Source organism: Lynx rufus, unplaced genomic scaffold (genome assembly GCF_022079265.1).
Source record: "Lynx rufus isolate CCGP_SWC_20201006 ecotype Redwood Valley unplaced genomic scaffold, mLynRuf1.p SCAF_8, whole genome shotgun sequence".
NCBI classification, from domain to species: Eukaryota; Metazoa; Chordata; class Mammalia; order Carnivora; family Felidae; genus Lynx; species Lynx rufus.
This window is the reverse complement of record NW_025814896.1, coordinates 83113735-83138368: the sequence shown is the minus strand read 5'-3', so window position 1 is coordinate 83138368 and position 24634 is coordinate 83113735. Positions and strand designations below refer to the sequence as shown.

General features: G+C 38.2%; 1 protein-coding gene and 1 pseudogene across 1 annotated transcript in view; one reads left to right on the top strand and one right to left on the bottom strand.

The window, feature by feature from the left end:
* Positions 1-18552, bottom strand: part of ACTR2 (actin related protein 2) — a 38040-nt gene extending 19488 nt beyond the window's left edge. The window contains exons 1-4 of the mRNA XM_047069900.1: positions 18386-18552; positions 10333-10443; positions 4863-5078; positions 793-865 (exon numbers count right to left, since the gene is read on the bottom strand). Of these exons, the coding sequence (XP_046925856.1) occupies positions 793-865; positions 4863-5078; positions 10333-10443; positions 18386-18433 (448 nt within the window). The 5' untranslated portion in view covers positions 18434-18552. The remainder of the gene's footprint in view (positions 1-792; positions 866-4862; positions 5079-10332; positions 10444-18385) is intronic.
* A 3459-nt stretch (positions 18553-22011) lies between these two features.
* On the top strand, positions 22012-22854 carry LOC124503921 (store-operated calcium entry regulator STIMATE-like; annotated as a pseudogene).
* The last annotated feature ends 1780 nt before the right edge of the window (positions 22855-24634 follow it).

The window sequence follows — 24634 nt, the reverse complement described above, 5'->3', positions numbered from 1 at the left end:
TAGGATGGCGCTCCATGATATTAAAAAGAGTTTTCTAAGTACTATGTCACATACACTGCTAACTATTAAGGCTGGAGACTTAGCTCAGGTGTCCCTTCCTTCAGAAACCTTCTCTGACATGCTGAATCAAAATGATCTGTTTCAATATCTTTGCCCCCATTAGATTCCATATTCTATGAGGGCATCTTTACATTTCAAGTACCTAAGAGACTGTGTGGCACATATCTGACAGCCCCATAAGTTCTTCATAAGACCATCAGAACATCAGAATGTAAAGAGCTCTCCCCACATGGCCAATTTTTATTCTCAATAGAAAGGAAGGCAGTTACTATCGGCAGCACCAAGAAAACATATAAGTTAGGAAGACACTGCCAAATGTCTACCTTCTCCTTTGTATTTCATCTATCATGTATAAGGCAGGCGTGATCTTTACTAACTTTTTTGGATCTCTGTATTTTTTTTCTTTAACTCTGCCAATTCTAAGGACAAATCCCATGCTCGTTTTCCACTGTACAAAAAGACGTTATTTTAATACAGTCTAAAAGAGGGAACCTCCTACTTCTTAAAAATTGAGAAGTTCTCTTCTTACCTTAGGTCTTTCATTGTTTAATGAAGAAAATAAAAATATATGTGAGATTTTATTTGACAAATTTTAGAAATTATGAAAATATTTGAATAAATCTATAATACTGTGCTTTTCTGGGATTCAAAACTTATTATAAAATCAAATTCCTGTGACATAAAATGCACTTAATGTCTGAATTGTTGTTCTAAAAATTAAGTTTCACCTACCTTGAGCATACAAAGTCAGAACCGCCTGGATAGCTACATACACACCAGAAAACTGGTAAGTTTCAAACATTACCTGAAAATGCAAAAAGAAAGAAAGAAATACTGGTATTTAGAAGTTACATAATAAATATTTATGCTTTCTTGATTGTCACAGAGTGGATTAGTTGCCAAGACAGAATCAAGGGACCTATAAGAGTCCTCCATTCTCCTCAGCTACCACCGAGCTCCAATGATGGGAACAGATTTTGGATAAATACCGAGTTCTCAAGCATTTCATAAGTGTTACAAAGCAGATTTTTTTTTTTTTAATTTTGAGAGAGAAAGAAAGAGCGTGGGTGGGGGAGGGGCACAAAGAGAGGGAGAGAGAATCCCTCGACGTCCACCCACATTGAGCCCCTTTAACACAGGGTTCGAGCCCACAAACCGCGAGATCATGCCCTGAGCTGAAATCAAGAGTCAGGCGCTTAATGGGCTGAGCCACCCAGGTGCCCCAAAGCAAAGATTTTTGAGTGTTTTAGTCAATGGATAATTAGAGTGGAAGAAAGATTTCTGCATTTAAACAAGCCTTTCTTAATGATGTCCCTTAATGGAAATATCTTTTATTTTTAAAATTTTTATTTAGATTTTAGTTAACATACAGTGTAATACTGGTTTTAGGAGTAGAATTCAGTGATTCATCATGGAAATACCTTTTAATTCAAGGAAAAACTACAGAAATTGCTTAACTGCTGACCCTCCCTCTGATTCCTCTCCCCTAAGCTGAGCCAAGATTGTGGCTCTACCTTCAGCAGTTAAAAAAATGAAAAAAAGAAGAAAAAAGGAAGGTAGGAAAACAGTAGGGCAGAAAGACAAAACTGTACGCAGTAATTCCTGAAGGCTGGCAGATACAGAAACTGCCTAGCTGGTACTCCCACCTTCCCAGCTTGAGCCCTGGCTGTGGCACTGCTCTCAGCTGAGCTATGATGGAGGGAGGAGCTTCCTTGTGCCCTCTCTGATCACAACCATGCTCATTCTCTGTAGTCCAGGTGGGCTGGGAACATGCTGCAGGACTTCTTCTGTCATCTACAGTGACCACTCCTTGACTGGCACGGCTGACTACCACTCTGAAAATCTAGATACTCAGAAATTTTATAAGTCACAATGAGACTTACAGAGGATTTAAACATTGTAACTCTGAAACACATATTCATCAATTAAGCAACTAGATGTTCTAAACATATTCTATGCCATCATCCTTTACTCCCCCTCCACAGAGAAGAAAATGGAAGCGTGAAGTTGTATTTGCATTTGTCATCTTGAAAGTCCGTTAGAATTTGTTCTTATCAGTAAGATGGTGAAAAAGTATTTCTAGTACTAAATCAACTTTCTGGATGAGATTAAAGTAGGGCATTATCAGTCACAGCCAAATTTGCACCCACAAGTAAAAAAGAATACTAAACTAAGGTGAGACCTTACAGCACAGTGAGACCAATCCCTGTCATTCTTGCAGATTAAAAAAAACCAAAAAACAAAACAAAACAAAAACCCCCAAAACTACGTGTCCTGGTCAAATAGCTAGCTAGTGGAAGAGGCATCCAGGTATAACATCATCTCCCTGACTTTTCATCTGATTTGAATGAAAACTTGGTTTTAATTCTGACATTGTGTTGCTTTCCTAAAGAGGTTCCCGTGTTTAGGAACCTTTCGGTTTAATGCAAAAATGCCTCTACTCTGATTTTACAATGCAATGCTAAAAATAAATACCAATGACACATCACTACTTATACGTCAAAAGTATTAGTAGTTATAAGCCATAAGGAAATGACATGATTTCCTAACTAAAACCAGGATCTTAACATTTTAAAACACTTAATATGAAACTTAAATTTGTATCCAGAATTTAAAAATATTGTCTCACAACAATCTCATTTGAAATCCTTCCAAAATTTCCATCAACACCTAAACATGGTCATGGAGCAAAACAAAATATTTACAGTAAGGAGTGTCTGCAAAGCTCCTAAAACAGAAATAATTATTGCAAGTTTCTACCTCGTATATAACAAAAAAACAGACAGTTTTTACCTCATATATAAGCAAATATAATGAAAGACAACCTTGAAAAGTTACTTATCTGAACTATGAAGGATGCAGACTTCTTGCTCTCTGTGTCTGCTCCCTCAGAGCCCTTCAATCTGCTCTCACTAGCTTCCCTCTCCTTAGTCCTTAGCCTTCTCACCAATGTTTGATCTCTCTTCCCTGGTGAATGGATTATCTATATCCTGATGACTCCCAAGTTTCTAGTCTAGCCTCAGACTTTTCTTCTGATCTTGATCTTTTTTACAGACTTCTCCTATCTGAAAGTAGAGTAATCCCATGAAACCTTTGGTGAAGCTGAAATGTTGTAAATCAAAGAAGAAATGACCGTTAATTTATATGGAAATTAATTTATGAGTGCTCCCAGATGTCAAAAATAACTTCTTTTAGGCTCTTCTGATAGCTTAGGGCACATCTTGCTAATGGATGCACAAAATAAAACGAGATAAAGCACAGATGCTCACTGACACAGTTCAAAGCTAGGGCGCCTTGATGCTCAGATGCTGAGTGTGGTCCTGGGGAACCAGCATGGCAGCACCACTCTCCTGCTATGGGTGCACGCTGCCTCTCTAACAGCTTGCTGCAAAACCAATGCTGAATCCAATTTTTGCTTTTCCCTCTTTTTCATAGAAGTGAAAATCTTCAGACTTTGTTCAGTTAGCAAAAACAGGTACTAGCGTAGGTCTTTGGTAAAAGCAAAGTGGCATAACATGAACTTTTGAAAAGTGGGAGATACCTCTAATTATCTACCTGACGTTTTTGACTGGATGTCTAATGAGGGCCTACCATGTCCAAAACTGAACTCTTGATCCTTCCCCCCAAATCCTGTTTTACTTATTTCGTCTTCTCCTACCTTGGTTGATGGTACGTCATCCTCCAGGTGTCCAAGCCAAGACGTTTGAAGTGATCCCTGACTCTCCTCTCTATTACCCATATTTATTTAATGCATCAGAACATGCTTTGGCCCTACCTTCAAAACAGATACATAATCTGGCCACTTGTCATTACTTCCACTGCTATTACCCTAATCCTAACCATCATTATCTTCTGCCCAGATAACTGAAAGCCTTCAAACTGGTCTCTCTTCCACTCTTGCCTCCTTATGGTCTACTCACAACCTAGCAGCCACAGAAACCTAAATCTGAGCATGTCCCTTCTGTGTAACAGCCCTTCATTTCACTTGGAGTAAAAGAATGATTCCCTTTAAGGGCCTGCAAGGCCCTGTATGATCTGGCTCCATTACTTCTCTGACCTCATCTCCTGTTGCCCTCCCATACTGGCTTCCTTGCTGACTCTCTAACATACAGGCTTATTCCCATTTTAAGACCTTCACACTAGCTACTTCCTTTGCCTGGAATGCTTTCCCCTCACACATCCTGGCTGACCCCCTTACTCTTTGTTTTAATATCACCTTCTCAGGGAGGTCTACTCCCACATCCTATGAAAAATGTAATCTCCCACAGCTTCCCCACATTTACCATCTATTATTTTCTAACAAACCATTCAATTAACTCACTTTTGGGTGGGGGTGTTGTCCCCTGCCAGAATATAAGTTCCATGGCAGCAGGGTTTTGTATACTGATATATTCTACTTAGAAATAATGACTAGTTAGGTGCTCAATAAATAGGATCTGAGGGGAAACAATTATTTTTATTCCCTTCATCCTTTATTTTTTAAAAGATTTTTTATAATGTTTATTTTTGAGAGAGAGAGAGAAACAGAGAGCAAGTGGGGGAGGGGCAGAGAGAGGAGACACAGAATCTGAAGTAGGCTCCAGGCTCTGAGCTGTAAGCACAGAGCCTGATGTGGGGCTTGAACTCACAAACCGTGAAATCATGACCTGAGCCTAAGTTGGACATTCATCCGACTGAGCCACCCAGGCAGGTTCCCCATTCCCTTTATCCTTAACAACAATGGTAAGAGAAAAGAAAGAGCATTTGCTTTAACATGACATCACAGAAACACATATGTACACATCCCACCTAAAAACACTTACCTCTACAATCTTCTCTCTGTTTTTTGTTGGGTTCATGGGAGGCTCTGTGAGTAAGATTTTACAATTTCTGGTATCTATGTTAAGTTTCTCGGGTCCAAATGTATAGTCCCACAGGTGTTTCATGTCATCCCAATTTCGTACTATGCCATTTTCCATAGGGTAGTTAACTTCTAACATTGAGCGTAATTCACTTGCCTCATCACCAACCATAAGATCCTAGAAAATTATAATATCAAAGCTTTAGTCCAAATTTTTGCATAAAATATCTTCAGAAAACTACATTCCCATGGTATTTTGGAAAACTTGGGAATAATTAATTTTAATTTTTCTGGCACTTTCAGATAAAGTTCTTCATTCTACAAGTTTAAAAAATCTTTTCTTTCAAGAACAATGCCTTGGAAAGTTTAATCATGAATAATAAATTTTTATGTACAACGTGGTTTAAATCAATAAATGGACCTTACCTTTAATACATATGTTTCCAAAAGGAGAGCATTAGCACAAATAAACCCCACATTTTCATATTTTGGAGGGTTTTGTATGAGGTTTCATCTGTTTCTTTTGCTCAAATGTTCAAAAAATAAGGCCTGTGATATGTGAAATAGCACATCAGGGAAAAAAAGACTTGTAGAAAAATGCTCAATGCATGCAGCACAGTTCTTCGTACTAAATATCGAAATGGTAAGGGTAAATGATACGTTTTAATGGACTATAAAGCATAATGAAAGAAGCTAAAATTAAATGATTCTTTATTATACTGTAATAATGCAGATATGCACCACATAACTTGCAAATTTCACAAATTTCTACCTGCATATACCTAAGTTAGAATTGAACTTGAGTTTCTATACATGCCTCACCAAGATCAATGAAAATTTGTAGAGCTACAAAAAAATTAAGACACAGGGAAACAATTTTTAAAAATCATCTCATGAGCAACATTTTCAATCTTAAAGTATAATACTGGAAAACTATGCGATCACACATGAAGTGGAGTACTCACAAGTCTTGTCTCCAATGAGAGCACACTTAAGATGCACTTAAGATGACCCACATTTGAAAAGTCAAATTTTGTATGTATAATAGAGCTAATGATGTCCTAGAATTTAAGCTTATTTTAGAAATCAGCTAGTCAAGATATTAAATAATCCTGATTTCTACATATACTGAATTCAACAAAAAACAAAAATCAGAAATAGCTACTATTTGCTACAATACCTTAAGTTTAAAACATGAAGAAATGAAAAAAAACATTAAAATTAACATAAAATGTCTCAAAATGAAGTTTAAATATATAGGAGTTTAAAACTTTTGAAAATAATAATTAAAAACAGGTGAGGTCTCGAAAAAAGATTTCTTGAAAATCCACTGAAAGCAACAACAAAAAGGAAAAACAAAGTTAAAGCAGATGCTAGAAATGTTCACTAAAACTTCTCTGTTGCAACTAATTTCTTATAAAGTTAATTTACCATAACTCAAATTTACCGTAACTTAAATATTAACTGTTTAAAATCATCTGATAGGAAAACCCAAAACTAAAAATCTGTATCTGTGAATTCTAGTCAATGACACACATATGTTGAATTATTTAGGGAGAAGTACATGGATACTTTGAAATACATCAAAAAATGAGATAGACTGATGGAGAGATGAATAAATATGTGATAGGTCAGTAGAGTAAATATTAATGTCAGAATCTAGGTGATGGGTATATGGGTTTCACTATAAATTCTTTCAACTTTGCTATACATTCTAAATACTTGTTAATAAAATGTTAAGGGGGAAATCTATACCTACAAGAACATACATTACTATTGACCATTAACAAATATAATACACAATTTTCTTACTTTCCTCTAGAATGTATCTTTCTACGTGTTGCACAAAATTAATTAATTAATTAGATGGCTTATATAATCATTATACATTAACAATTATAGTTCAACAAATTTAGAATAAGTCTGATCTGATTTCATCAGAATATTTACTTTTTTTCCCATGCAGGAATAGGGACTTACATATGTCTGACCCAACACCAACTCAAAATAAAAGCCTCATCTATCTACTTCTAGAACATACATACTATAAAGAATTAACTGAAAGAAACATCTGGCATTGAATATTTTACCATCCCTCTGAACAAAGAGGAGGGACAGTTAAAATGGAAAACAGGTGTTAACCGATTAAATTAGTACACATATTTGTGAGTAGTTCAAACACCTAATTTAAAATTCATCTCTATCTAAAAATTTTAATTAAAAATATCCTAAAACATATAATCATCCCTAGAACATTTCAACTTCCAAAAACTACAAGTGCCAAGAGCTTTGTAACTTGCCCTCATACCTCAGAACCTTAGATTTTTACCACCCATCTCATCACTGGACTTCAAGCCTAAACTATCACCTACTACCTGAAAGAATAAGAAATCACAGTAACTGTCAGAGATGCTGTTTCAAAGGCATTTATATTTTATGAAAAGCAGGCAGTGTAGCTTCTATTTGCCAAGAATTATTTTGAACAATGTCACCTCAAATTGGAAAACAGCGAACACACTTTAGAACCAAAGTCTCTGTCAAAGCTGCTCACAAATAGTATCAAAAACAGACAAACCTGAAAATACCTACTACTGAAGCACTTCAGGACTATCACAAAAAATATATATTAAAAGAGTGAATTGTCTGCGATGTGCCCATCTTGAGTTCAAAAGAAAAAGGAGCCACACAATGGTATTTATTTAGGGGGAAGATCTGTTGTTTATGGAAAAGTCTTACAAGACTTTCACATTTTTCTTATTTATTCTCAGGTAATGTTGTAAAATCTGCTCATCAATAAAAATGGTATAGGAAACAAGTCAATCTCTTTTCCTCCCCTTCTACTATCTATAGTTCATTTGCTTATTAAAATTTTGCCCAGTTTATTAAATACTATGCTATATGTGCTACCAAACTGGAATGCAAAAATATACAGACTATGATAGGCAATGTTCAATTTAACATTGATCAATAAAATAGATTTATCCAAATGTAACAACTTCATCCCAATTCTCTGGATCATACATATCCTAAATAAAGCTACTTGGTTTCTAATATTATGCACACCACATTCCATTTTAATTATAACATTCATCTACAAGAAACACAAGGAAAACAATTCAAAACTATGTTAGTAATTAGTTCTGGTTTGGTCCATTGTATGCAATCAGGAAAGTACAGGACTTAATTAGTTGCTACCCAGTTGAAGCAATGAAAAAGGTTAAAAATCAAAGTACTTAAAATTAAAATATGGAATCACCCCCCTCCCCAATACTACAGGGACACAAAACAACAACTACTGTCCCATCAAGCAAAAGTGGAAAACAAACAGAGAGCATGTGTGTAACCTCACTTACCATCTTTTTGTTATTCTACTTCAACAGGTCAAGAAAGGTGAAGAAAGAGAAGGTAGAAGTAAGAGTCAGAAAAGGCCTAAATAAAATCCTCACTGAAATTTTTAAACATAACAAGCAATAGAGACAAATTAGGTAGAGGTCAGATGCAGTACTATATTTTACGGAGTTAATAATTAGGGCCAAAGTAACATGGACAGTTATTACTCCTGAATGAAAATTAACTCATTAAACAATTTAAGTTTCCAGTTTTTAGTCTATCACCACATTTTAGCTAACAAAACACAAAAAGTATAAGTCAATCCACTAGGCACAGGAATTCCAAAAAGTCAAGTTTCTTTAATTCTTTACTGAATTTAAGAATCTTAAATAAGGAAAATAAATGATAACAGAAAAGGTCTAGCTGAGTAGGTAGAGGGTGAGTTTAGACTGCTTTTACCAAGTGCTAGTAGTCCGGTTAAATTTGACACAGATTTCTTTTACTATTTTCTACTGGAAGAACAAATTAACTTGAGAGACTTAAAAGACTGAGCAGATTGAACAGAACTGAGCCAACAGAACACAGAATGACAAACCATACAAGCAAATGCTACTGGGGAATTCCTCAGCAAAAATGTCGTAGAATATGGGCTAGTTTCATTTCTATCACTTGGCCTTAAAAAGCAAGAAAGTGGGAGTGAAAAGATATGTAATTATTTCTGCCATGTTAGAGAATAAAAATGGTTATACATGACGTATCTTTACACCTCAAAAATGTTATTATCCATAAAGTATATAAAAAAGACATTCTTTAAAAGCCTGATAACTGAATAAAAAGTGTGACTTCCAACTTCATTAAAAGAAGTTTGTCCTTATCACTATTATCAGTTAAATTTTAACTCGTTCATTTAAGATTAAATGCAATCAGAATGAAAGGCACTCACAAAAAGAGAATAAGGTATCCCCTAAATTTCCCAAAAGACCTTGAAAAAAACCATTATCATGTTGAATGTTCCAAAAATAACAAAACAGGGGCCAGAATCATTCATTATTTTAAGTCTTTAAGAATTTAACATAGAACCTGTTTCAGTTGTATTTTTATTCACTGTGTAACTCAATTCTTTAGTAACAAGGGCAGAGAGCTACCAAGTAGCTAATCTCTACTAGCTATTATCACCTTCCTAGATATCTCAAACAAATGTCCCAAAGAGGTACATCCTAATTCCTATTTCAAATGACTCATAATCTAACTGAAGTTTTGCCAGACTGTCCAGATAGGACCAACAATGCTACCTTGTTCACAATTCACTCAGTAAACAGGCCCCTAAATTCGACTGCATTGTTTATAATCAGATCCCTTAGGCCACCTGAAGAATTTAAGTCAATTGGTGACCAACTACCTTTTGATTGTTCTATTTCTTTTCTTTTTTTTTTTAAATATCGTAACTCCCACTTGATTTCCAATCCCTTGAATACAGAGAAAAGTCTTATCATCCTTAATGTCCAGTCTCTCATGTTAAGTACAGTGAGTAGGCAATGACAACTTTCCCTCCTCTCTCCTCATGGGAAGATAAATAATGCAAGGCCAAATAAAGACTTGCGGGGCTTCCTCCTGCACACTATGGAAGTCAGTTATTATATTAGTGAAAAAAGAAACCAATAAAATTGATATCCTATGTTTTCCTGACTAGCTATATTCAAAAGTAGGAAGATCAGGCCATGAGAACATAAAAGTCTTAGGTCCCAAATAGACACTAACATATAATGAAAAATATATGGAATTGAAAGACATAAAAATATCAGGCTGATTTCTTTTAAACATTATACGTAACAGAACTTTGAGTCACTAATATAATATTCACATCAATATAGAAATCTTATTAAGAGTTTACTCCATTCAGAGAGTAATGGCATCAGTCATACTTAAAGTCAGATGAAATTAATTTCAGTTTTTGTGCCTTTCTTCAAGTGTTGATATAAATTAAAAATACAAGTAATTCAGTCCTCCCTCTTTGCTTTTCATGGCATCATATCTTAAAACTACTTAATTCAAAGAACCCCTCACAAGTTTTGATCCTCATTTATCAATAAATCAAATATTACCTTGATTTCAATGTTTCCCACTTTGGTGGTTGATCTGATAATAGGTCTTCCAACCAAAGCTGGGAAGATGTGTTCTGGAAAGTTAGAGCCTGCATATCCACACTTCACAAACTGGAAGAGAACAGTAAAAGTGGGTTAGTGTCGAGGTATTTACTATGTCCATTTAAAAACAGCATCTGAGGGGCTCCTGGATGGCTTAGTCACTTAAGCATCCAACTTTGGCTCAAGGTCATGATCTCACAGTTTGTGGGTTCGAGCCCCGCATCTGGGTTCTGTGCTGATGGCTTAGAGCCCAGAGTCTGCTTCAGATTCTGTGTCTCCTTCTTCTCTCTGCCCCTCCCCCACACTCTCTCAAAAATAAACAAAACATTAAAAAATTTTTTTAAAATAAAGAATAAAAATAAAAAAGCATTTGAAAAATACCACTTTACATTTATGCAATATTTTAAACTTTTGGTGCTTTCAAATTATCCAAAGTAGTCACCCAACCTATCATCCTCCTTTTATTTCCTTTATGGCAGTGACTACTTCCAGAGTTCATGTTTACTTGCCAGTTAACTGCTTAATTAGTGCTTAAATCTCCCAGTACAGAGAAAGTCTCAGGAAAGCAGGGAGCTTAACCTGAGCAGTTCATGGTGGAGCCCAATGACTCAAAGAGACCTCAGCACACAGTGGTCACACAAGTGGGAAATGGACAGATTCACTCAACAAATGCTAAGAATTTTTTAAAAGAGAAACGTTAGAAACTGAACAGAACTAAAGCTTCAATTCTTTTTTTTTTTTTTTTGAGAGAGAGAGAATGTGAGGGGGGGAGGAGACAGAGAGAGAAGGAGAGAGAGAATCCTAAGCCAGCCATAACTGTCAGCACAAAGCCCAGTTCAGGGCTCAATCTCACAAACCACAAGACAAGGACCTGAGCTGAAATCAAGAGTCAGATGCTTAACTGACTAGCCACCAAGGTGACCCCTAAAGCTTCAATTCTAAAGCAGGCTTTCATTCATCTCTGGCAATTCCCTTAAGCAAAATTTATCAAAATAGCGGGGGGAGGAAATGGCATCTGGACTAGCATCACGTTAACACAAACATTTATTAGGCATTTTTTAAAATGTCTTTATTTATTTTTGAGACAGAGCACAAGCAGGGGAGGGGCAGAGAGAGAGGGAGACAGAATCCGAAACAGGATCCAGGCTCTGAGCTGTCAGCACAGAGCCTGACACGGGGCTTGAACTCACGGACTGTGAGATCATGACCTGAGCTGAAGTCGGACGCTTAACCGACTGGGCCACCCAGCTGCCCCTATTAGGCATTTTTTTTTTACCATTTATATTTTCATATTTAGATGGTTAGTAATACCAGGTAACATAATTTTATATTCAGACAGTGTACTCCTTCAATGAGGGCATAACATTGACTCTGACAATGTTTTAAGAAACTGATACACTAGGAAATTTAACAACTACAGTAAAACTGAAAATAGAAACAAGGTTTTTTGTTGTTTTGTTTTTTATTTCAGAGAGAGTGAGTGCAAGCAAGGAGAGGGGCAGAGGAGGAGAGAGAGAGAGAGAGAAAGAGAGAGAGAGAGAGAGAGAGAGAGAGAGAGAGGAGCCTGCTGCGGAGCTCAATCCCACGACCCTGGGATCATGACCTGAGACGAAATCCAGAGTCAGACGCTCAACTGACTGAGCCACCCAGGTGCCCCAAACCAAGGGTTTTTAATTCTTATACCAATAATATAGTCTGTTTAGTCTTACTTTTAAGAGCAGTCATTGCAAGGAAAATGCAATTAAAACTTCAGGGCAAGAGGAGGAAGCTACAGAACAGGATATGTAATCATAGTCTCTACTCTCTTCCTTAACAAGTCTCTATTCAGTGTGCAAGGATGTTTGTGTCTATTGATGAATCCCAAGTGCCTAGGACAGTGTCTGGCATATAGTTAAGTGCATACTATTTAATTGATCAATAAAAACTAGAAGTTTTGCTGTTGTTTTGCGAGTATGATACTGCGATTATTTTTTTTTAAATGCTTATTTATTTATTTTGAGAGAGAGCAAGCAGGGGAGGGGTAGAGGTAGAGAGAGACAGAATCCCAAGCAGGCTCCATGCACAGAGCCCAAAGCAGGGCTCAATCGCATGAACCATGAGATCATAACCTGAACCAAAATCAAGAGTCGGATGCCTAGCTGACTAAGCCACCCAGGTGCCCCGTGTGATTATTTTAATACAGAGCATATGTTTCATACTGAGAAAAAGTGCATTGTTCATGGCTCCAGGCACCATACATTCTCCGAGAATTAAGGAGAAAAACAATATCCGAATGTGACACATGACAGCAATAACAAAAAGGCTGACAGAAACTTTTAACCTACCCCTTGAAGAAAGCTACTATCTACAAGGAACAGTTTTATTTGATGGTGGTAAAAGTTAGCAACAATCTTAAACTTACCGACTTTTGACTAACTCCCCAAAATACAGAATTTTCTTATTTCAAAGATCTCTACAACAACCTTGGTGGAAATTTTGATGAACCACATTTAATTATAAATAGCCAAGAACATTCTGCCATCCAGAATTTCAAATGAATTGTAAGACTTTTATAAATAGAGCTTTTAAAATATGTTAAAGTCATGACTTATGCAGATTAATGCTATGAAAAAAATCTGTCTGAAATACCACCTGAATTCCTACTCTCTCAGTTCATATTTACATTCTAGAATCTACGTAAAACATACTGTTCATATACATTTTCTTCCAAACCCACAAAACCTAGTCCTGGTCAGCTTACCTCTGAGCCACCAAGGCTGGGGAATTTTTCAGTTACAGATACCCATTTCTAAAACTACTTATTGGATTATCTTTCAAGGCAGTAGTACAATATGATGGCATAAGGAACAGATTACTTGTTTGCTCATACCTACTTCTCCACTTGAACAGTGGTTGACAGTGAAGAACTACAATATATTCTTACCCTAAAGGAGTGTTAAATGGAATTCAGTAGTGCTAATCCATTTTTACAAGCTGTCTTTTCAAATATTTATCAGTGAGACCCAGGAGTTGGAAAGACAACTGCCACAGAGGAAATGAATAATATCTCATATTTTCAAGTACATTCACATTAAGAGGAAAAAAATAAAACCTCTCACACTCTTCTAAATCCTAAACTCTTTTGTCCTTAAGTCAAAATTCAGCTCACTTGATATGAACTGAAATGATAGGGAAGGACAGAGAATCTCTTGTCATTATTATTCCAACCATACCCAAATTTCTATATAAATAAAATTTGTCATGAGCATCAGCCCAGTATCAGCACTGGTCATAATTTACCTTATATTCCACATATAGAAAGTAAATACTATGCAGATATTAAATTCTTATGTTTACCTCAAAGTAATGAACAGATAAGGACACTGCATGGGCCAAAACTGTCCATTCACGTAGCTGAAAATGCTCACTTATCTATGTTTTTAAAGAAATTGTAGAATGACTGAAAAAAGAATCAACAAATTTGTAAGGGTCATCTTCAGCATATTAAACATAAACAAATGATTTAAGAGAGAAATCATTAAAAACTGGAGGTGGGAGGATGAGCCTGGCATAGGAAATAAATCAAGTCCTGGTGCAGGGGGGAGGCTGTGAAGGTTGACATGCCTCCCCCCTCATTCTGAGCTACGCATACTCAGGAACATGCAACATGGCAAATCCATAAATAATCACAATAGTCAATGTTTACTGATTATAAATGTTCAGATGGGTGGTTTATATCTTAAAATTCTTTTTTGAGCATATTTTAAGGGATAAAATAGTTGCCAAGTGACTAACATAAGACCTCCCTGAAATTTGAGACCCTCTGAAACTATAAAACCAATTGTAAACCTACTTATTTGTGCTTTACAAAACAAAAGGAAATTTGGCTTTAATTCAAAGATATCAATCACTTATTAATGAAATTACTTATTCAGCTTAAGCAGTAGCTTATTGGAAACAGATGCTGCCATAGCAATCCAGCGAGAGCACTCCTACAGGGTATTAGATACTTAGTCAAAACGACAATAGCTGCACTCTTTTGCATTATTTCAAATGTGAAAGCATTAATAGCTATGATAACAAGAATTTAATTAAAATAACCTATTTCTTAATAACATAAAGTGAACAGACAATCCAGCATTCCCCTTCTTCCAAAAAGTCAGTACTTAAAAAAAAAAAAAATCTAATTCATGTAATAAAATGCAAAGAAAATAGTCTTTTCTAAACTACTCAATTAGTATCCTTTCAATTCTTGAAGTACCTCCCCTACTCTAATCATTTTAAGACTTGCACTTAGTTCTCTCATTGTGTGTTTAAGAAATAGATTTTACCATATATAGTTTCCTCTTCATAGCACTGTGGTTTGAACTGGCTCCCTTACTTGCCACTGAGTCATCAAATGGTAAGAACATGAACAGTATAATGTTCTTTCAAGCAAAAATTAAAACAAAAAAATCCATCTACATTTGCTCTAAAAGTACCTTTATCCCCCTCAAATAATAAACTAGGATTTACAAAGCCTCACTTGGGCTTATTTAATTTGTATTTTTCCTTTATTAATTTAGTTTGATGGTGTTGACATAATCATTAATTTAATTACCTAGTGACTATTCTGATCGTAAACCACCAAAATACTTATTCTATTCCAAAGCATTTTGCAGAGCGAAGCCAAATTTGTTTTTGGTTTGTTTACACTTCAAGTACTCCTAAGTTCAACATATAAATTAGCATAAATCTGATGAAGCAGGTCATAAACAACAACAAAGCTGAGAATTATAAATGAAAGTATAATTATTCTAGCACTATAAGCTACTTAGCATCACTAGACCCTAAAAATTGTACCAGTCACACAGTAGCCACAGAAGTCTTCCTGGTCAGTGAGCTATCTCAGTGCTGATAAAATCACCCAACTTTGGTAACAATACACATCAGGGATCTGGGCCAACTCTTGAAAGACAGCTAAACCTAAGCAGATCTCCAGACTTTCACCTATCTGGCCATTTTCAGTAGCTCTATTTAGAGGGAGCTAACTCTGTGTTAGGTTTGAATGGTTATGAAGATGGAATGCATAAATTATTGGAATCAGATGAGTTTTCCTCCTCTGGGCTACCCTAATGAGGGAGACCCTGGTATAGTTGGGAGCTAGTGAGGAAGAAAGGCAGGACCAAATCTGGCACGTGATCATAAGAACTCACCCACTCTTAGAGGATTCAAATTAGGGCCTGACGGGTTAAAAAAAATCATCAACTTCTCAAATAGCCTAAGTTTAAAACCTAAAATGTATAAGAGGCAAGTTGCTTTCGGAAAACAACTACTCACATATGAATATCTTCTGTAATATTTAATTGTAGATAACTCACTATAGCTTCAGGTACCTAAACAAAATCAAGATGACTATCAAGTATAAGCAGTAAGAAATCTAGAATTTCTATATTTAGAATCCTCTATGGGGCGCCTGGATGGCTCAGTCGGTTAAGCGTCCAACTCCAGCTCAGGTCATGATCTCACAGTCCGTGAGTTTGAGCCCCATGTCGGGCTCTATGCTGACAGCTGGGAGCCTGCTTCGGATTCTCTGTCTCCCTCTCTCTCTGCCCTTCCCCAGCTCATGCTCGGTCTCTCTTCTCCTTCAAAAATAAATAAACATTAAAAAAAAAATTTAGGATCCTCTAAATTTTCAGAAATATCACAGCATTCCTAGCTACATATCACACCAGAACTGTTTCTTCACTTGAAGACAATCATGTCTATAGAAAATCTGGAAAAAAATTAAAATAACTAGAAATATAACACCAGTACATAAATTTTTGTTCAAATTAACTACATTTTTCCTTTATGTCATAGTAATTGATCTTTTGTTTTAAGGCACAAGATTCTTAAATTATGGATTAGCCATAAGACTAATCAATAACATACAATCAGCTTTCTATCAAAGGTAAACCAATAAAATAGTAACATAAATGAATTCATGGCTAACATTTCTATTCTAATTGAATATCAAAAAACTCATACACTACAAAACACAGGGTTGGTTACCCTTCAAAGAGGAGGAATCCACTGAAATACAACTGTCTCTGATTTCTAAAAAAATTTTTTTTAATGTTTATTCATTTTTGAGAGATGGAGACAGAGCACAACCAAGGGAGGGGCAGAAAGAGAAGGAGACGCAGAATCTGAAGCAGTCGCCAGGCTCCAAGCTGTCAGCACAGAGCCTGACGCGGGGCTCGAACCCAGGGACTGTGAGATCATGACCTGAGCCGAAGTCGGATGCTCAACTGACTGAGCCACCCAGGCGCCCCATGATTTCTAAAGAGAATATCAGGCGTATTTACAAAACAAAATATTTTAAATTCAATCTTTGAAGCTTTAAATTTAGTTAGAGGTCAATTTGAGGCTACAGGGGGAATCAGGTTACTATATGTTTTAAAAGCACCTTCAACTGTAAAAGTAATACACACTTATCCCCAGTCTCACAGGTAACTACTACGAACATACCTTTCCCTCTAAAACGTTCATGTACAAGTTTGTGGTCTTACATAAACGTATTTAATAAAGAACACTCACACAAACGGGATCATTCTAAAACTTTTTAAAAACTTAACCAGTAAGTCTTAGACATGTTTCCATAGCAGTGGATCTTTTTTTTAAGCATGCCATTTTGTATGGATGTCTCATATAAGACCTCTTCTTACTCTCGTGTTTTCAACTTAGTTCATATAAAACTAGTATAATTATTGCTTGTAAAAGTCTGTAGCACAGTACGGGCAGTGTTACGTCAGTAAATATCAGCTCCCTTTTTCCTCTCAACAATCCAGTTTCTAAAATAATTTCAAGTAAACTCTTTTTTTTTTCAGGGTACACATAGTGATTTGACAACTCTGTATGTTATGCTACACTCACAAGTGTAGCTACCATCTATCACCATATAATGCTATCACAATACCAATGACTATAATCCCTATGCAGCACCTGTCATCCCTGTGATTTACTCATTCCGTAAGTGGAAGCCTATTTTTTAAATTCACATGTCACATTCATGGAAAAGAGGAGGAAAGTTACAAAATACTGCAACTCCAAAATGGTTAGAAATCACGGTAATGTAGGGGGAAATGATCACTATCGATCTCATCCCGAATAAGTAACATTTCTGTCTTCTAATGTGCTGCCCTAAGTAAGTTTTCTTTTGGGTGGGGGGTTGAAAGTAACAACTTTCAAGTGAATTCTAAATCAGTGTTTTAGCCAGATTTTTATAATCACTTCCCTTTTAGAATCTAATCTAACATCTAATATGATCTGTGTTCTGCACCTAAGGAAAAAAATGAAGGCGGGGGGAATACCAAAACTAATCAACTTCCTCTAAGGTCCAAAATTAACACTTGGGCCTTGAAAGGTCCTAGATCTCCCAATATCAATGGAACATACTGTCTCTGTGGGGCTGCACCGGGGCCAAATTCCCGGTATGCAGAGCAAAAAGTAAATGATGCTCTGCTAAACTCCCCCCCCCCCCCGCCCCTCAAAAACTGCGAAAGGGCTGCGGCTCATTGCATGACAGCACTTCCCCCTTTTTTTTTTTTCTTTAAACCCGTTTCCTGCCTCCCGTTCGGTATCTTCCACTATACAGGAAGAGGAAGGCCTCTTGGTTCTTTCTCCTTTCGACACAACCAGCGACCCTGGGGAATGGAACCCTCAACGAACAAACCTACCCAGCCTTTTTACCCCTCCAGTCCTTTAGCCAAACTGTCCCCGCTCGGGCGCGGAGCCGGCCCCTGCCGGGCAGCAGACTGGATCCCCCGTCCAGCGTCGGCCTCGCCCGCCGCCCTGACCCCGAGCCGCAGGGGTGGCAGGCTCGGGGACACCAGGGCTGGACTCTGTCCGCTAGCTCCCCACTCCCGCAGAGGCCGGAAGAGCTGCCCCGCGCCCCTGGCCCCGGCGGCCGGAGGGCCCAGGGGTGCAACCCTGGGCGCCGAGGGCCGGCGCGCCACTAGCACATCCCCGCCCAGGCCTGTTGGCCACGGCTTCTCCGCCGGGCTCTTACCCCGGTGCCGTTGTCGCACACCACCACCTTCCTGCCCTGGCTGTCCATCGTCCGCCCGGAAGAGAGCCGCCGCCGCCGAACGACCTACAGCCCCAGCTGCCCGGCCCTTTCCTCTTCCTCCTCCTCTTTCACAGCCCCTCCTTCAGCCCAACTTTCTTCCCCCAACCGGAAGTCACTACCCGGCCCCACCCGCCATTTAAGACACAGCCTGCACGGAAGCGGTGGAGGTGGGAGGGAGGGGGCCGAGACTGGCAGCAGTACGCTCCAATAAGAGATGGAGTCTGCAACTGAGGCCCCGCCTACAACTCTGGCTTCAGCTTCTGTTCCAGCTCAGGCGTACGGGTTACCGCCCACCCAGGTTCTTCCTCACCGCTTTTAGTTCCTGGATCTTCTCCCGGCCGTAATGGCGGCAGATCTGGCGGATGCGTCGGCCAAAGGCGTTGCAGGAGTTGAGGGGGTCGCTTACCGGTCTGCAAAAGGTGCAGGCAGGAGAAAGACCCTGGATCTGTTGCGAGATGGCAGTGGAATGTAGCGAGGAGAGATAGCCGGGAGGGCGGAGGGCATGGGAGGTAAACCTGGACTTCCCCGCTGACGACCAATGAACATGGCTTGGTGTATCATAGCTTTTAGGCCTTTTTAATGAGCAGAGCGGGGATGGATACACACATGAAATCATGCGTTTATATTCGATGTCTCCCAATTCCAGCCCAACCCCTTTTTACCCAATTTGCTCATAGTCAAGCGAGCAGGAGTGGGTGCCTACCTTTTCAGCGTCCTCGCTCACCACCTCCCTTCCAACAGCACATTGCTTCACTCTTCTTCAGTGTATGTACTTTTTGAACCCAGAGTCTCGGCTTTGAAATCAGACAACCCGAGTTTCAGATATGGCCCTGCCACTCAAGAATTTTGTGATTTTGGACATCTCCTTGCTTATGCATAGGAATACTAACCTCTACTTCCATGGGTGGTTGTGAGGATAAAATGCATAAAGTATCCATTCAGTGGTGACTATTTGTTATTAATTAAATACATTAAATACCTTTAAATATATAGTTCTTTCTATTTATAATGCCTTTACCTTTTTCGTCAATCAGGAGACTTCTGCTCATGCTCTAAACCCAGTTGTCACATCTATGAAGACTTTGCTGGATAACCCTCAAGATGCTCTTTACTCTCTTTCTTCACTATTAGTTTACCGTGGGTATGTGAATAATATTTTTGTCCTTATCACACTCAACAAATATTGGATGAGTGATATTAAAATTTATCTAGAAAAAATGCCATCATTTTTGAGAGGTGAGAACTAGAATTGTGCCTTTCATATGGCTGTACATGTACAGGGACTAGAATAAAACCTGGATCATGATCCCTTCAGTCCAGTATTATAATACTAGGCTGCCTCTCAATTTTCACTTTGTTCTGTTCTTAGACCAGTGGTTTCTACACTGTCATAAAGGCATAGGCGACTTTATTCTAATTTAATCTTACATGGAACCTCAGCATATAAAATAGATTAAAATCTGCCATAATTGTTGGAAGTTTGAGAAATTAGAACGGACAGGAGTCCTCGGAAATATGTCTTCCCCGCACCTGCTTCAGTAGTGGTTAAGGTACCTCAGCCTGCTAAACCGTGCATTCGTTCACAAACTACACATCTTCCTTTTGTGGCCCCAGTGCCTAACACTGTGCCATTTTCCTCCTGGAAGTATATTTATTTGGTCTGGGCAAATTGAACTCAAACATTTCTGTGTCCTTTTAATTTTCCTCTCTATGAAATTAAATTTCATACTTTTATTTTTTACTTTTAAAGAAATTATAATTTTTGTTTTCTTACAATTATAGAAACAATACATGCAGATGATAGAAAGTATCAACAAATATCTATTCACTACACTAATGAAAATGCAGCAAACCCCTTGATTACGCAAATTCAGATTCAGTACTATTGGTAACTGGCTCCTGCCTTCTACACCAGGCACAACCTGGTCATTTCACTTTCCTCAAAATAATGTGATCATACATTTTAAGGCAATTATTTTGGTGGGGGGAGGGGAGGGAGACTTCATTTCTAGCCTTCTGTGGCGATTTTACATACATTATTCCACACAAAAATCTTACTAGGTAAATATCCCTATTTTACACATGAGAAATGGGGGCTTTAAAAAATTAAGGTTAGCAAGGTGGTAGGATAGAAGCTTACATAACAGAAATCAATATATTTTCATATGTCATTAGTGAACAATCTGAAAATGAAATTAAGAAAACAATTCCATTTCCACGAACATCAGAAAACTCCAAATAAATTAAATGCAAGGCCTATACACTGAACACTGAAACATTGTTGAGAGAAATCAAAGAAGATCTAGGTAAGTAAATATACCATGTTCGTGGGTTGAACATCCATTGTTAAGATGACAGTTCTCTCCAAATTAATCTATAAATTCGAATGTAATCTCTATCAAAATCCCAACAGACTTTCTTTCATTTTAGAAATTGACAAGTTTGATCCTAAAATGTATACAGAAATGCAAGAATCAGAATAGCCAAAACGATTTTGAAAAAGAAAAGCAGGGGCGCCTGGGTGGCGCAGTTGGTTAAGCGTCCGACTTCAGCCAGGTCACGATCTCGCGGTCCGTGAGTTCGAGCCCCGCGTCAGGCTCTGGGCTGATGGCTCAGAGCCTGGAGCCTGTTTCCGATTCTGTGTCTCCCTCTCTCTCTGCCCCTCCCCCGTTCATGCTCTGTGTCTCTCTGTCCCAAATAAATAAACATTGAAAAAAAAATTAAAAAGAAAAAGAAAAGCAAAAGTGGCAGACTTCCACTGATGTCAAAACTTGTTAGACTTCCACTGATGTCAAAACTTGTTATAAAGCTATGGTAATTAAGACAATGTGGTATTGGCACAAGGATGGACGTACAGATCAATGGTACAGAATAGCCCAGAAATAAACTCTTACATTTATGGCCAATTGATTTCCAACGAGCGTGCTAAAACAATTCAATGGCAAAGGGTAATCTTTTTTTTTTTTTTTAACAAATAGTGCTGGGACAATTGGATATTCTTGTATGTGGAGGATAAAAGAAGATTTTTGACCCTTATTTCACACTATACACAAAAGTTAATTCAAATGGATCATAGATTTAAATTTAGAAGAGCTAAAACTCTATACATTCTGGAAGAAAGGACAGGAAAAATCTTTTGATGTTGAGGTGAGCAAAGATTGCTTGGCTACAACACCAAAATCATGATTCATAAAAAAAAAAAAATGATAAACTGGACTTATCAGAAATTTAAAACTTTTTATTGATGTATTAAGAAAAAGAAAAGAAAAAAAGAAGCCACAGACTAGGAGAAAATATTTGCAAAGCATATATCCAACAAAGGACTTATATCCAGAATACATTAAGAACAACAATAGTAAGACATATTATCTAATTTTAAAGTGGGTGAAAGATTTGAATAGACATTTCACCCAAGAAGTTTTATGAATGGCTAACAAGCACATGGAAAGATGCCCAACATCATTAATCCTTGAGGAAACACAAATGAAAACCCTAATGAGAGTGGTGGCCTGCAGGCAGCAAGGCCACAGGTGGGCTGGCTTTGGTGCCCCTCTGCCAGGTAGTCAATGCAGGGCCTCCCCAGGAACAGCTGGGACTGCAGGGCAGGCGGCCCTGCTGGTTGGTGGGAGCTGCTAGGCGAAAGCCTTGCACTCCTGCGCAGTTTCAGCATCTTCCTGCAGGGCTGCTCTGGGCAGTGGCCTTCAGCACATCAAAGCTCAAACCAAAGAACCAAAGCATGAAAGAAGATACGGTTTTTAGATACTCCCAAACAAGCCATAATTATGCTGTCCATCCACTTTGCAAACCTAGCAGGTCTCATTGAAGATGATCCTTGTTCACTTCAGCTTCCTCTTGGGACACAACTGTGGGCATGCTGCTCACCTACGTGGGCGTGCAAGTCCGCTGCGTCTTGATAGAGTGGCAGCAGTGAGAGTCCCCGTTCTGATGAACGTGGAGACCTTCTGCAGTGCAGAGCCTAAGGCAGTGTGCTTTTTAACACCATGATCAAGACTTTTTAAAAGTCTGTTGTCTTCATCCTCCTCCTCACACATCAGTGGGAAAAGGTGGCCCTATTGAGTCCCCTGAAAACTCAGACCTGAAACTGGCCATCATCATGCTGATCATCCCCTTCCTCGTCAATGCTTTGATGTTTTGGATAGTGAACAACTTCAGGAGAAAGGGGAGGACGAAAGCTAAACTAGAAGAAAGGGGAGCCAATCAGGACTCAAGGGAGGAGAGCAAGGTCCACTGCAGGAGGGCTGAGTCGCACGTACAAGGAGTCGGAATCTGCGATCCTGATCTCAACAGGATGACAAGATGGAGGTGCGCAACGTGGAGGGGCACCTGCGCAGACCAATGCCCAGAAGGCTGCCGAGAAAAAGGAACACCGCTTACTGTTGCCAGTATGATATTCCCATGCTGAGGTCAGGTTTGGGGGCCCAGCCAGCTGCCTGGTGGGCCAGCAGTCACTCCACAGTGTCCTTCCCGTCTCTCTTACTCTTCCCTGCCTCCTCTACCTCCACTCCTCTTGCTATCTCTGCTCACTCCCAGAATACTATGGGAGGACCCACCAATACTGAGGGGAACGTGGTAGTTGGAGGCATTACAGTGAGGAAAATATGCAAGTGTAAAAAAAAAACCAAACTAGGGGCGCCTGGGTGGCGCAGTCGGTTAAGCGTCCGACTTCAGCCAGGTCACGATCTCGCGGTCCGTGAGTTCGAGCCCCGCGTCGGGCTCTGGGCTGATGGCTCAGAGCCTGGAGCCTGTTTCCGATTCTGTGTCTCCCTCTCTCTCTCGCCCGTTCATGCTCTGTCTCTCTCTGTCCCAAAAATAAATAAACGTTGAAAAAAAAAATTAAAAAAAAAAAAACACCAAACTATAATGAGATACCGTATCATACCCACACTAGAATATCTGTGATCAAAAAGACAGAAAATAACACATGTTGGATGTGGAGAAACTGGAGCCCTCCATTGCTGGTGGCAAGGTACAATGGTGCAGCCACTTTGGAAAACAATTTGGTAGTTTTTGAAAAAATTTAAATATAAAATTAGCATGCCCAGCGATTCCACTCCTAAGTATATGCCCAAGAGAAATGAAAACCTATTTCCACAGACTCGTACACAAATGTTCATAGCAGCATTACTTATAACAGGCAAAATGTTAAACAATTCTAATGTCCATCAATTTGTGAGTGAGTAAACTATGTGGTATACGCATACAATACAATAGTATCGAGCAATAAAAAGAAAACAATACATACTATAAACATGGATGACCCTAACAAACATTATGCCAGATGCAAAAAACTACATATTGTATAATTCCATTTATATTAAATTTCTAGAAAAAGCAAACTTGTAGATAAAGGAAGTGGATCAGTGATGGCTGGGGCTGGGATCTAGGTTTAGCTGAGAATAGGCATGAGAGAACTTTATAGGGAAATGAAAATGTTCTAAAACTAGATTTTGGTGATGATTGCACAACTATATACATTTACTAAAAATCATCACACTGTGCATTTGAGATATGTAAAATATATTTTATAATTTCAACAAAGTTGTTTTAAAAAATTGTTACCTGCCCAAATTCACCTAACTATAATATATCCAAACTATGATTAATCACACGCCTGGCTGACTCCAAAGCCTGAATTTTGTTTACCCTTAGGATTTTTGGAAACTCCAGATCTGTCATGAACCTTAAGCCCCACTTGGCATCCCAGTTGGGGATGACTTTCCTGGAGTAATTCTAGAATTTCACTTGGACCTGATTTATCCTCTGTGCCTAGGTGGAAATGGATTGGTATATTTTAATGGTTCTAGAGTAAAACAATATTAAAATACACTTGTATTCTTAGATATGTATCATGCTTGAATTGAAAAGGAAAACAATGTCTTCTAGCATTGAAGTAAAATAATAAAAATAATAAACTCTTTTCTCTCCAGAATTTATAGATATGAATGATTTCCACAGTATAGTTTCCTCAAAAAATTAAAAATAGAATTATCATATGATCCAGTAATTCCACTACTAGGTATTTACTCAAAGAACATGAAAACATTAATTTGAAAAGATATATGCACCCCTATTATATTGCAGCATTATTTGCAATAGCCAGTTATGGAAGCAATCCAAGTGTCCATCAATAGATGAATGCGTAAAGAAGATGTGATATATACACAGACA